This window comes from Phaenicophaeus curvirostris, chromosome Z (genome assembly GCF_032191515.1).
Source record: "Phaenicophaeus curvirostris isolate KB17595 chromosome Z, BPBGC_Pcur_1.0, whole genome shotgun sequence".
NCBI classification, from domain to species: domain Eukaryota; kingdom Metazoa; phylum Chordata; class Aves; order Cuculiformes; family Cuculidae; genus Phaenicophaeus; species Phaenicophaeus curvirostris.
Window position 1 is genome coordinate 22,972,467 of NC_091431.1, and position 14,615 is coordinate 22,987,081.

Here is a 14,615-nt window from a genome sequence, read left to right on the forward strand (position 1 = left end):
TGTCTGTGAGGACAATTGAGAATATTACTTACTCTAAAATATCTCTGAATCCAAATGTCTGACCTCTGTGTCTCCATCTGTGTGTGGGCTCCACTTCTGAAAGAGGTCTGGTGCCCTGCTCTCTGATGGTGGAAGCAGAAGCCCAAATCAGGATCTTGCCAGTTTAAAAAGCTGGAAGCCTTTTCTGAGTTCAAGCTGTACGATAAAATGGAGGTATTTTAAAAGTAATTAAGATAAGCTCTCCTGTTAAGGGCTTCAGAGCTCTTTTTTCTTCAAATTGTTTCCGTTCACATCTAAAGATTCTCTGAAGTGCTTCTCATTTGTAATGCTTTTTTTTCCACTGTGGCTGAATATAGAAACTGATTACCAAGTTCGTGAATTTTCTGAAGACCAGTGCAAGCAGTGTTAGCATCTGCCTTCTGACTGTTATTTATAGGATCCAATTTCTGTTTCTAGCAGCACCAGTCCCTTCTTTAAGGGTTTAAGTGGTTCTGCAGCCCTTTACAAAGTCCAGAAGGCCATAAAAATTTTTAACTTCTTGTTCATAGCTTTACTCTAATTGCTTGCTAGTTGGCTTAAGTATTATATTTACTACTAGCAGTTGAAATTTTTTTCCTCATTCTGATAGAAATCCAAACAAACAATTTGTTTTTGAAAATACAACACAAAAATTAAAGCTTGTTAAATACAGCTTTTGAGAATTTTCGTTGTACAGAATTAGTGTTTTTTTCATTATGTAAACAAAATTTCCCTTTTTCTGTTTCTCTCAAAATACCCTATTCTTTTTTAAAAAATCTTTCTTTTTCTCCTCTGTGTGAACAACAAAACATTTTTATGAAATTTTATGTAAATTTTTTTCTGCAATTTTCAATTTGTGGAAAAAAAGAAGAGGTGAATGAGTAATTTTCAAACGTGATCCTAGGCTGCTGTGAAAATGTAGGAGCAAGTATGGCCTGTAGATCTCAGTCACAGGAGAGTTACCATCACTGGGAGTCAAGACTGGATGCATGAAGCTCAAATATCAGAAGGAAACAGAATGACAAGTATTTAAATTTTGAGTGATGATAAGCATGGAAAATAATCTTTTTTGTCTGAAAAGTAGTTGTAAAATTCCTCAAGTATTAACCATGGATGGTTAATTTCTGTGAAAAAGAGCTTTACTGTCAATCATACAGAAGCTGTATAACTGGAATTGGACCTAGAAGGGAAGAAAATGTACATTTCATGGGCAGCAATGCATATATTTCATTGTTTATGTACTGGCAAGGTATGTTTAAAGATAGGGTAAAGAAGTCAATTTCTAATTGTACCTAATTACTAATTCTGATACATCAAACCTCAAAGCTACTTTGACTTGGTAGATTATAGGCTTAAATTGAAAGCCTGGCACTTCCTAATTTCTAAACCAAAGATTCTGTATTGAGTTTGTTTGCCAAGATATCAACATGATTCATACAAGTCTTTCAGTGTCTGGAGTGCCTGCCAAGTCCAGAGGGTTGGAGGTGTTCAGCAGCTAGCAAGACAGAGCTATGAGTGTAGGACATAAATTTCTGTGCCTGTAAACTACATCTAAAACCGAAGTACTTAAAGTAATTCTAGGTTATGCTGTGTACAACACTGTAATGATGTCATTCCTGTTAAGGCACAGTTAATATATAAAAGATTTAGAAGAACTTGTTGAAGCTGTTTTCAGTATTTCTTAGATTGTGAAGGCTCGGGAGATTATAATTTGTAGGATAATTTTTCATCTTGTGTAGTGACTACCTCTGGTCTGAAATGTGGTTTATCAATAAATGCCATTGAACTTTAACCCGTTGAATTCAATACAGAGTAGATTCTTTATCTCTTGATTGGAATTGAGAGGATCAGACAAGCAGGCAAGAAATATGGATTTCTGACACTGTTATGTTTCACACTAATGCCATCATTTTCATGAGGCTTTTGCATGTTCCCCACTGATAATGCATTGCTTTTTCAGTTTTTTGTATCGGTGCTGGCAGCAACCAGATACGGGAGAACCATCCTTAGATACATTTTGTGTTATATCTTCTAAAGAAGATGATTAAATTTTATTGAAGACTGGTTCTTTCACTTTGTTCATTTCAGATTCCTTTGGCTTTGCAAGCAGATGGTGCTTATATGGTTGCTCATTATTTAGTTAGCCAAGGTCTTGAAGTTCAGCATGGTGGAATTACTGGGGTTTAAACTTTGTAATTTAGTCATGTACTGTTCTTGTCTCAGCTTTGTGAATTTCATGGTCTCTGGTATCTGCACAGATTATATCTCTACCTTGTCCTTTTGTTTCAGAATGTAGCTCATGGCATTTATTTTCCAGGGTAGAGTGTTAAGCAAAACGGAGTGGACTTTAGAGCACCAAAGAAATTTCAAATGCTAGTAAACTTAGATTAGGCTAGTTTTTCAGATTATGACTAATCTTGTGCTGAATTTTTCAGTGTTTCCCCTCCTCCCCCATTAAGGTTGTATGTAACTTCATGGGAATTTTTTTTTATTGGTTTGTTTCTTGTTCATGCTTTTTTTTTTTTTTAAGTGAGGTGACTTTGGTGTAATGTATTTCTTCAACAACACAATAAATCGAGGTAATATGAATAGATGATAACTTTAACTATACCTCCTGCATTTTTTCACATACATATTTTATAAAATCTTGATTTTGCAGAAATTGTTTTCCTCAAAGTGATATTCCAGGTAGTGTTAACTAGCTTCTTGCATAAAGTGTTCTTGTTGTCCTCTCCAAGATACGTTGTCTTTCTTAAGGAACAAAACCACGTATGCTGCTGTCAGTAAATCTTCAATATAAGTAAGACTTTTATTTAAGATGCTCTGGGATATTTGTGGTGACCTGTTCTAATGTGAGTGAGTTTCTATATTCTTCTAACAAATTATTTAAACAGTTCAGGAATTATAGTGCACTGTGCATATTTGAATGTGAGTATATTCTCTCTGAGATTTATCTGTATAAATATTCAAGGTAGTTCTTTGAAGTTTGTAAAGGTTTCATAAAGTTTGTCTGTAATGTCGGATGTAGGATGATGAAATGGCTGAAGTGTGCAGTTAAAGAAATAAACTTGAAAGTAGTTTCAGAGATCTTTGTTCTCAATTAAAAATGGCATGCAGTGGTGTTGATTTCACTTCTAAGTTGTTATCGGGTTATCAAAATACCAGTTGAAGGTAAACTCTTTGATATTCCCTAATAGAGGAAAAATCAGTGAGAAAATGGTAAATTATTTTTGTCAGTCCGTTTCCCAAAATGCTTCACAAGTGTATAACCCCATTTGTTAAAGTGCTGGCTCTGTTGGCCTCCAGGGCTGGGGCATTTGTCCTGCCTTGCTGCTGGAGCCCAGCTGTGCATGCCTGGCCTGGGCCATCATCCCCAACTCTGGCTCAGGCTCTGGGGAGAAGTTAAACAGACAGAGATTCCTCTCATCAATGGCCTCTTACACTTAAATAAGTACACTGGGCCTGTCAGTTTCTGATGCAGGTTGGTGATCCATGTCTGGTTTTCCAGTTGCTAACACCTTGATCTCTCTTGCACTCTGATCCATCCAGCTGTCCTGGTCGCCTGTGGTCCTCATTTTGGTCTGTAGCCTCACTCACTGTGGTCACGGGCATTACAGGCATGTGGATCCAATGACCTGTGATCCACTCAGGTCGCTGGCATTTGCTTTTTCTTGCTGTGGTCTCAGGTTGCTGGCACAGAGGCTTGTCCCAGTTACTTACAGTGATATCTTACAGTATCTGCAGGTGGCTTGTCCCAGTTACTTACAATGATATCTTACAGTATCTGCAGGTGGGCCATGGAGTGCAGTTTCCCAGAATGATAGTTAGGACAGGATTTAGTAAGACATGATAGAGGATAGTGGTCAGGCACAGGGCTCAGAGAAGTGCACTGACTGGCACCTGCTTATATATGACTCTAGGCCCTTTATCCTTCCTCCTCTCACTTTGTCCCCTGACTTCAGCCTGTTCCTGACTTCTCCTTTCCCCCACCTTTGACTCTTTCCTGAAGCATTGCTTAATTAGTTTGCATAGATCCACAGACACCCTCGGATATCCATAATACTTAAGCTCTGTCACTTCCCCCTTATCTATTATGAAGTCCAGGATGATGTTCTTCAGAGCTATGCCTGTGGTTTCTTAATGACCTGTCAACTAATGACTAAAGATTTTTGATCATCTTTATCTTGCCATTATGGCAAGAACCAGATGCTCTCACTCTTTTTAGCCGTGTCATTGAGGGCAGTGATGATGAGGCAATTCCAAGTAGCTGCTGTGAACAGGAAATCGAACTAATGAGGGCATTAGACAAAGAATGTTATGGTTTTAGATAGGCAGAGCTTGTGGAGAAAATAATAGATGGGTAAGATTTAAAGTAGGTTTTATGAGGAAAGATACATTTCAAGCTAAGCAAGGTTAAAGGATGCCATCAGTTTGTGTGCGAATAACTTCTGTTAATTTGAGTCGTGAAATCTGTCACTGTGCTGAGTTATGGGTAGCAAAGATTTAAGCTCTTAGAAAATTATGTATTATCTATATCTCAAGTTTGATTTCTGCAGGATTTCTATTTTACTTCTACAGATATGCAGTGGAGAGAGAGCTTGTTTCAAACCTGTCACATGGTGGTAGGGAACCTTAAGGTGTACAGTTGCAATGATTATTCATAGAGATGTTTCTTCCCTATAAACAGAATGTAATTTTAAAAAGTATATGTTGCAATGCTTGCTAAACAGGTTACATTAAAATAACTGGTTTATAATTTTGAGGGACTTATCAAGATAGAAATTACTTGTCTTACTATTTATTTTGTTTTCATAGAGGAAATTACTGTAGGCACAGTATGAATGCTTAAACAAGTGACATTTTTACGCATTTTCTGCTCTGCTTTTGTTTTTTTTTGTTTGCAGAATCCAGTTGTGTCCACTTCCAGCTGGTCAGAAATAAATGTGCTGATTCTGGCTGGAACAGCTGGCCATGTTTTGAGTTTGGGGGCAAGCAGTTTTATAGAAGAGGAGCATCAAACCTGGTATTTTCTTATCAATACACTTTGTTTGGCTTTGTGTCAGGAACTTTGCAGAAATAATTTTTTTCTGGAAGAATGTGACCCTCGACATAACACCACTGTGAAACAAAATTTTGATAGTATCAAGGAAAGCTTTCAGTACAAGCATATAGACATATCAGCAGCAGATAGTTCAAAATTGGGCAAGGACACCTCTGAGTTTGTAAAAGGATCATATAAATGGATAAGCTTAGCAAGTCCATGGGTCATCCTTATTTGCTGTCGGCTACTTCGATCATTGAATCAGACAGGCGTCCAGTGGGCTCATCGTCCAGACTTTGGACATTGGTTGACCAGGTGGGTATCTGATTTATTGTCATACTTTCTATCTTATTTAAGAATTAATATATGTTTAATTTGGTGAAGTATGTGTACATTTCTGTAGCGTCTGTATTAGAGATGCAAAGTGGGTAGACAGTGCAGCAACATAAGGAATTTTTAACTGCTGTTTTATGCAGAAGTAATTCCTTGTGTACTATCAATAGTTTATAATCTTGCCCTGCATCATGACTTATCCTGTGTAACTGGCCTTAATTAAATAGGGTCAGAGAGAAAAAGTAAATATTTTCCATGTATAAGTCAACAGTGTCTGGTTTGGGAAATTAAAAATCGCTTAATAGAATTAAGCCCTTGAAATTAAGGCAAAAGGTTCTGCTCAACTGCAAACTTTATGAAGTTGCAGGAGGAGATGCTGGATGCAATATTCTTCCTTGTAACAGGCACGTGACGTATGGGTAGAAAACTGAAGGAATTTTTCGTGTACAAGAAGGGTGATTTTACAAGAAAGGGAATATTTTACAATTTGAAGTATACTGAAGAAGGGCTTCTACTTGGTTTACTACCTTTTAGTATTGTGAAGAACTACACCCATTATTGAGTGCTAAAAAGTACTTGATATTTGAACTTCTTCAGTGCTTCAGCTCCTGGACAGGGAAGTAATACCTCGTGACTGACTACTCGGGGTTTTGCAGAAAGCAGATGAGGAGGGTTTGCTGTGTAAGATAGAGATTTCTTGCCAGTATCTTGCAATATGTGGATGAAATGTCATTCAACACTCATTAATAGCTACATGAGCGAATGAACTAATATGAGACATGTTACTTATTGGCAGCCTCACAAATAAAATACTAATTGCTGTGACAAGTGTGAATGCTGAAAGACATGAGTTATGAAGGAATTTATCACATAGCAATTGTTCTATACTAAAGTTTTCACCATGCATTCCTCTTGAGGAGAGGTGAGATATTGAGGAAGGAATGTCACGTTCCCAGTGTTAAGTCCGCATAGTAGAAGGCTCCGTCATTATAAGCTAAGCCAGTATGTGAGCAGGTTTAGATATTATTTGATCTCTTCCAAAGATTCATTTGCTCAATAATTTCCTGAGCCAGATGTCTTCTTCAGACTGTCAGCTCTTTTCTTTTTGGAGTATGCTAGTGCCACAGTCCCATGAAAGAAGAATATTCTTGCAGATCAATAATTGTGTTTGTTACAGACATGTGATGTTGCTCCTGTTGTCCGCCAGGAATGTTTTCTGACACATTGGAAACGTTACCAGCCTGGTAGAAATTGTGTGTGTATACTTGGACTTAACTTTCAAAGATCCTGTCTTGGTGAAGCATGCTCCCACCTCTAATCTCCTGGTGCTAGATATGGCTACAGAGCAGCAAAACGTGTTACAGACTTGGGCTGTGGGGACTCGGGGAGACAGCACAGGTGAATGCTGTTCTGCAGCTAGAGCAGGTGCTTCTAGAGCTTCTTGGTTTATAACAAAAAAAAAAAAAAGCAGAGTAGCCTGGAACAGATTGTTCAGGCCTTTGATCTCTAAGCATGGAGACTCCACAACTATTCTGGGAAACCTGTTTTCTTTTCCACCCATGAATTTTCCTTATGTTTAAATAGAATTTATTTTGTTTCAATTTGTGTCCATTGCCCCTCGTCCTTGTACTGGCTCCCACTGAGGAGAATATGGCTTCATAATTTTTAACACACTCCACCTCCAATCAGGCTGGTTTCTTTTCGTGACGCTAAGGAGTTTCAGTGCTTTGAACTTCCATTGTATAGCAGATGCTCCAATCGCATCATCATTTTCGTAGTCCTTTACTATACTTGCTCAAGTATGTTCTGTTTTTCCCTGTACCCATAGGGTAACACATAACTGGACCCAGGACTGAGCAGAGGAAGCAAAACCTTCCTCAGCCTGCTGGTAACTTTGTCCACAATGCAACCCCCAATGCTGTTGGTTATCTTTGCTGCAAGGGGTCATTTCTGGCTGATGATCAACTTGCTGTCCACCAGGATGGTCAGAGCCATCTCTGAAAAGATGGTCAGCCTCCAGTGTGTCCTGATGCATGTGCCTGTCTGTTCCAAGGTACAGGACTTGCCCCTTGCCCCTTGTTGAACTTCATAAAGTTCCTGTTGGGCCATTTCTCCAGTCTGTTGAGTTGCCTCTGAATAGCAGCAGACCCATCTACTCTATCAACCACTCTTCCTAGTGTTTTATTGCATGCTGCGGGGGAAATCTGCCTAATAGTCCATATCATTAATGAAGATGTTAAACAGCATTGGCCTGTGTAAGGCCCTGAGGTTGATCATTAGTGACTGGCCTCCAGGTGGACTTTGTGCTGCTGATCGCAGTCCTGTGATCTCATCCGCTGAGCTGGTTTTCAGTCTGCCTTGTTGTCCACCTTCCTAGCCTGGGCTGCATCAGTTTGCCTGTGGGATGCTATGGAAGATGATTTTAAAAGAATGGTTAAAGCCAAGATCAACAACCTTGTCTGCTCTTCCACTGAGCTAGTAGTCATCCCTTTGAAGAAGTATGTCAGGTTAGTGAAGTGTTACTTCTTCATAGAGCCATTACAACCCTGTTATTAAAGCTGTCTGCCTATGCTTTCAGTAAGGCTGAAATACAGCAGCTAGCTATCTAAACCAAAACTTCAGAATTTACAGGAGAATTACTCCTATTTCTCCATCAAATTATAGCCTCACATTGGATCTGTTTGCTGGGGTCTTGAAGCAAGTGGAAGAGAAAAGGTACTGTAGCTATATTCTTAGGCTACAACTGCTTGATGGGCTGTAATGTATACTTAAAGGAGTTCTTGCATTACAAGGCAAGGTACCTGCTGTGTTGCTCATCCCCTCACTGGCCTTGTATTTAACCAGTACAGCTGTTGCTTTGTCAGTATGGTAAATGAAATCATTGAGTAGATGTGGCTGGAAAAATAACCCTAAGGCAGAGTGAGACACTCTTGGCTTTCAGATGAATCACTTCCCACTCTGATTTACCATCCAGCTTCACAGGCAAATGGGTTGGCTTAGTAACGGGAATGCAAGAAGGGAAGAGTGTATGCCAGCACTACTGATATTGAAACAAAAATGTGGAAGTAGCTGCATCTAGTGAAATGCTGTAGACATAAATGGTTGTGGGTTTTTTTTTCTCCCTTTTTCTTTGACATTGTCAAGCATTCCTTACGAAAACCTACTTTCCTTTCAAATCTGATTGAGGAAGAAGTAAGGATTCGCAAACTTCTATTTTTGTGGGCTTTAAAATGACTGTGGAACACAATGGCGTACCATGGAAGGCTAAGAGGATATGTTGTTGGGGCTGCCTTCTTCTTTTCATCAGTCTAACCACTTCTGCTGTGTTTAGGGAGCAGGTGAAAGAGCAGAGTCTTAACAGCGCTGTCCCGGATTGGATCGGGCTGCAGTGGAGCTACATCCTGAGTTAAATCAATAAGAGCAGTTTTTAGCCTAGCAGGATAATACAATGTATGTCATCATGCTGACATATGCGTCAGTTGTTTTGTAGGGTTGAAAGATTGCCCAAATAGCAGCATTTGAAGGTTCTGGAGTTGAATGATGGGATGTAGATAAGTTCTTGGGTCTGAAATGGTTCACTGGACAGGCTTTGGAAAGATTAATCAATGACACAATTAAATCTTTGGGTATTGTGTGATTTGTAGAGTATCTGTGAAATCCTGTTTGGTAAGCATTCTTGTGTTTTCTGTGGTCAGAGTTTTCAACGTCTTTCTAGTTTCTCCTTCACAAGACATCAGGATGGCAGAGATGTCTGTTTCCCTAGTGTTTTGATCAAGATTGAGATGATGTGTTTTCCTTACAGCATACATTTAAAGTTGATGATAAGCTGAGTTTATTATAAAGCATGTATTCCTCTTCCCAAAATGCATTGCTAGACTGTAAGGTTTTTTTTATTCTGTTTTTAATATGTGTTTAATTTGCATAGTTATGTTGTAATAGCTCATTTTTTACTAATAAGGAATTAGAGCACTACTTAGATCGTGTTAAACCTGTTAGTTTGAGTTAGAATAAATCTGCTCAGGCTTTTTCTAACTGGCCTTCTGTTTTGTCTCTAAGATACACAAACTACCCCCTTCCTCCTCCCTGGTATTGACCTTTTAGACACCTGTGCTCATACTCAGACTAATATTCTGCTTTTGTGAACAGTCCTTAATGGGCTCAGCATTTGGGAGAAAGACTGTTGTGCAGGTTTGTGCATGGAAAAATATAAGCTGTAAGACACAGAAAAGAAATCTGCCTGTAGTGTGTGGGATTTGGCTACTAGGGATGCATTCAGCAGTGCTAAAGTAAGGAAAATGTTCTTTGTTATTTGCAGGGAGACTTTCTGTATACTGCTACAAAGAGGAAAAAAAAACACCCAAACAACTTTGGTGGGATAAATGGCAAAAGAAAATCAAACAGTAGATGAAGTGGGGCAAGTACATGCAAGTTTACCTGGAAGCAGAGTTTTCGTTTTAGTTAGTATTCAGTTAGCTTTATTTGACTGTTAATCTTGGTTAGAGCTGGTACTTGGAAGGTGTCAGAGCTGCTACATGGCTCACTGTGGAAGGGATGAAGCTGTCAGTGACAGTGTCAGCTTGAAGGGAAGTCACTAGATAAAACAGTATGGGAAGTTGATAATATTACCTTGGAATAAAGTACTTAACCATCCCCAAATGTTCTTCCTCCCAAAGTTAGCATACCATGTGACCTGTGTATTCTATTGTACATAGTAGAGTGAAAGTAAACAATTTAAAAAGGCTTTATACACATAAAATATGAATCATGTGCACATTTATAATTCCTTACACTCTACTTGTATTTGCAGTAGTGAGGTGAGGTCACATCAATGGAAGGAAATGTATTTGGTCTTCATTCTGATACAGGAAGTATGAAAGTGTAGAGGCCATGAGCTGTTGCAGTGAGAATAGATAGCCAAAGCTCTCTTTTTCCACCTTCCCCACTCACGAATTTTCTCTCAGGAAACTGTTAGTTCTTCACTTTCAGTTTTGTGGTTTGGGCAAACCTCACTACATTTTGGTTGAGATCAGAGTAATATGTTCATGCTTGTGTGACTGGACTCTCGGTTGAGCAATTTGGTTTTGGAAAACACACGCTAATTTAATATGCACTTAGCTGCCTAATTGTAACAACCTTGGCTGAAAAATCTTGAAACTATAGGTGGCTTGTACTGACCTGAACTCACTTTCTGTATATCCTTTTGTTGTTTCTTCAGCAAAGTCTATGAACTGGAGCAGGGTTTTTTTTGCAACAGATTTACGTGGTTCAAAAAAATCCAAAACAAAAATCAGAGGACTGTTATGAGACAACCTGGACATGAGTTGAATATAAATGGCTATGTTAGCACCATTAGTGACTTTGTGCATATGACTTTGAACAAAGCCTTGCTGTCCACTGAGCCTTCTCTGAAAATTTGCTTTCTTCTTGGGGAAGATAGAGTGTGATTTGGAATGTTTGCTGTAGGAAATTGCAGCTGCTGTTGAGTGTCTTGCTTGATACAAGATCAGCAATTACTTTTTACAGGTAGTAATGTTCTACTTTTTTAGAGGGAGACCAAAGAAGATGATGATATGCTGATATTTATACCTTATTTGCTATATCTTGCTCTCATACAGTTAACAGCCAAGGAGAATACAACCTGAAAGCTTTTAAATTTTTCTGCAAAGATTCATTTGAAAGCTGCAGTGGTTGCTAAATTATTTCTTTACGCATTTATCATAAGAGATGGTGTATGCACTTCACAGGTTGCTGCAGCAATCCATTCACAGGCTCTGCTGTTTCCTTCTGTAGAGGAAGACCAATACTGAGAAAAAAACATTAAGACTACATTTTCTCTACTATAGTGTTCTGGTTCTTACTACTGGCCTGCAGAGAGCAGTGCATCTGTTGGTCGTCCTGTTAAGTTGTATGAAGTGCTTCACTGGGTTTTGCAGGGAGGGTGTACAGTGCAGTTTTTCTGCCCTGTATCCTTTCTCTGTGACTTTCCAAGCACAGCAGCTGAAACAGTGATTAGTCAAACTCTGGATAAAGCATATACTAAGGAAAAGGAAAGTAAATCTGCTTGAAGTACTATAATTCTGATTAAATCAAAGATAAAACTAGATTTTCGTAAGTGCAGTCAGAATTAATGCAGATAAAAGCCCAGGCTCACTGTCAGCTTGCCAAAGTTAGTGGTCTTTTATCATGTGCAAGACAGAAGGAAGAGCCCTGGCCTCTCACTCTCTACATGTTATTCTTAACAGAAAGTCAGTATAACAAAATTAATGGTTCTGTGCCATTTGGGATACTGGCAGTATTGGTAATTCTTGGATTACAGTGGACTTTCTGAAATCGTGTAAGTAGCTGTGGTTTGGGTTGGGTGCAGGTTGTTACCTTAACCTGTTACATTTTGCAGTGCTAATTGATATCACTTAGATTTAAATACATGACATTGGCAGCACACTATATGAAATTCCCTTGATTCTGGAATGAGTGTTACCTATTTAGGATGCAGGGGAACAGACTGTATGTGTCATCTTCTTGGCAATGATACTTATTTTGTGTCTTTATCTCCTGTATGTATTGACCTAGTACAAGATGATGTAGTTGTGAAAGGAAATGATATTGTGCTAATATGTTTGTGTGTGTATGTTTTAAATTATTTAGATATGTTTCTGGTCATTTCAGCTAGGGTATGTTTTGTATGTCTAAAATTAAACAAATCAAATACACGTGCAGATATTTAAAAAAATATAGTTCTGTAGCACAAAAATTTGTTTTGCCTTATGCTAGAAAATGAAATACTGTAGCATAAACAAAATGCACTGCTTCAAAATTTATCAGTTGCAAAACCGTAGTTAAAAATCATTGGATGCTTTTCCACTATGCAATATGCAGTTTAGATTTATATAAGTAATAGAATAACTAGCATGTGGTGGAAGACAATAATTATACTTTTAAACATGCACTCTTAATAGAAAAACTCATTAATGAAACTGCTTTTCTAAAGGTACTGGAATATTTTATCATACTTCTTGGAAAGTTTGTAACAGATATCAGTGCTGTGAATTATTTGGAAATACAGGGCTGTATCAAAGGTTCTGTCAAATGTGTTTAGCAGTAATTACAGCGGTTTGAAGAGGCTTTTTTTTTTGTTTTTCCCAGCTCTGAACATAAACCTGAACTCTCCTTCCTGGCTGCTATCTCACTACTTATGATCTTCATTCTGGTTCAAAGAAAATGCTCCCTGGTTTCAAAAATTGCTATGGCACTTGGGCTTCTCGGAGTCTACAGTTATCGGGCAGCTATTGGAAATGTCTTATTTCCATGGCAACATGGCAGCAAAGATATTTCAAAGTAAGTTAATGAACAGGTTTGTAAATATATCTCTAGAGAGGTGTTAAAACTTTTGGGTATCAGGGTGATGTGGGAGAGGATGTTATGTCTAGTCTGGAATTACATTCTCATGAATAAAACTCTATTTTTTAGGTGGCCAACACTCAGTTCTTGTCATGTGTGTGTAGCTTTGAGCCCCATGAAGTGCCTTTCAACTGTGACAGATCAAAAGTCAGTCACATAAAAATTAGTGTGAGAAAAGTCCAGTAGTCATACCCTGTATTTTTGCTACAAAGACCCCCTCCAAATGTGCAGTCTCCTTTTTACTGCATTTAGGAGAGTGGCTGCCAAGCTGATTTAGCTACTTCCTGGTTTTGAAAGATGCTTAGATGGTAATTGGGAGAGTTGCTTTTTGATATCTTTCCTTTGGAAGTTAGTGTTCTGTAATGGGTGGCCTTTTGAGATGTAACCAAACCCTCCTTGAGGTCTGTACTGTTCTGCACAATGCAGAATAAGGACTTTCTTGTGAATGTTAAGTTTTTTATAGAGCTAGTCTGTAACTGTAAAGGAGCTACAAGCTCTTTAACCGATAGTTACTTTTAGAATGTAGGTAAGTGGCTTTAGTTTTCTTATGACAGTTTTTACAGTTGTATTGTACCTGGCTTTGTGGCCTTAAGTTTTTCTAAATGTCAGAGAGCTGCAGAAAACTTCCAGAGTCAGTTGGGGCATTTGAGGAAGAGGGAGGGGATCATGGAAAAGAAGTTGTAAAACAGTTATATTCTGGATGTAACTAACTTTCTCTCAGAGTCATTTTGAGTTTGATATGGATACAAATGGTTTCTGTTGGAGGTTCTTAATCAGGGGCCAGAAATTGACACTATGTGCTGAGATGGAAAAAACCTTGTAGGAGTAGATCTTGGGACATGCAGAAGAACAGATTTGCTAATGAGGCATGTTTAATAACAAATTCTCAAACTATGTTTAGATATATTTACATGCATTCTATCTCTCCAAATATTGAAGACAATTGTAGTTGTATACTGGCGTTAAGTTAGTGTGTGCCAGCTCTGCTGGATGCAAAAGTAATGGTAATCTATATTTGATCTGCAGGATTTGGCGGTCTGTTTGAAATGAGTGCTTTCTCAGTGTGTTCTCTGGTTTTGGTTTATGTTTGAGGAAAACCCTATTTTACTCAAACTATTTACTTCAATGGTTCTGTAAATTTACTGTTTACGGAAGAATACTATCCTTACAGTTAGAAGAAAGGTATTGCAGTGGAGGACAGAAAACGTTAAGTACAGCAGTTGAGCCCCAGATAAAATGCCATTAGAGAGCTAATGGAGTATTCAAAGGCAAAGCATTTACTGATAATTTGTTCATTCTATAGTTAGCATATTGACTGCAATTATAACAAGAAAGATACAGGCTTCTTGAGTTATTTCACCTTAAATAAGTAGTGCACGTGTTGATTTCATCAGATTATGTTAAACCTTTGTACGTCTCTGATTATATACTGGTTTAAAAGTTACTCTCCAGTTTTGAAACTTTACACTCTTTAGATGCTCTTTGTGAGCTGTTTGGTGAAAGCCGGTAGGGTTAGCAAATGCAGATTCTGAGCTTTGTGTTAGTTCTCTTCACTGGGAATGAAGAGGCCAATGAATTTGTAGGTTTAATGAACATAGCAGTAGATGCAAATTACACTTAATTGCGATTACTAAGGGATTTGAAAACTGTGTATAAGTGCAATGAAAAAATGTGCTGCCATAAACCAGCACATCTGTGTACAGATACAGCTGTATAAGGTGAGTAAGTGCCTGAAATATGCAGAAATTTCAGAGTGAAATAAGGATCTTCAAATACCATCACTGCCTTGTTGGTTGGCTAAAAAGGAATACCTGTTTGTGTGAAT

The 14,615-nt window shown here is 38.2% G+C and overlaps 1 protein-coding gene across 4 annotated transcripts in view; it reads left to right on the plus strand.

The window, feature by feature from the left end:
* Positions 1-14,615, plus strand: part of PIGG (phosphatidylinositol glycan anchor biosynthesis class G (EMM blood group)) — an 87,950-nt gene that overhangs the window by 27,174 nt on the left and 46,161 nt on the right. For 2 of the 4 annotated variants that reach the window (XM_069880665.1, XM_069880666.1), the window contains exons 9-10: positions 4,923-5,374; positions 12,536-12,727. In XM_069880665.1, the coding sequence (XP_069736766.1) occupies positions 4,923-5,374; positions 12,536-12,727 (644 nt within the window). Of the gene's footprint in view, positions 1-4,922; positions 5,375-5,796; positions 5,983-12,535; positions 12,744-14,615 lie in introns of those variants that run through there. The other 2 variants (XM_069880667.1, XM_069880668.1) reach the window with 2 other exon arrangements.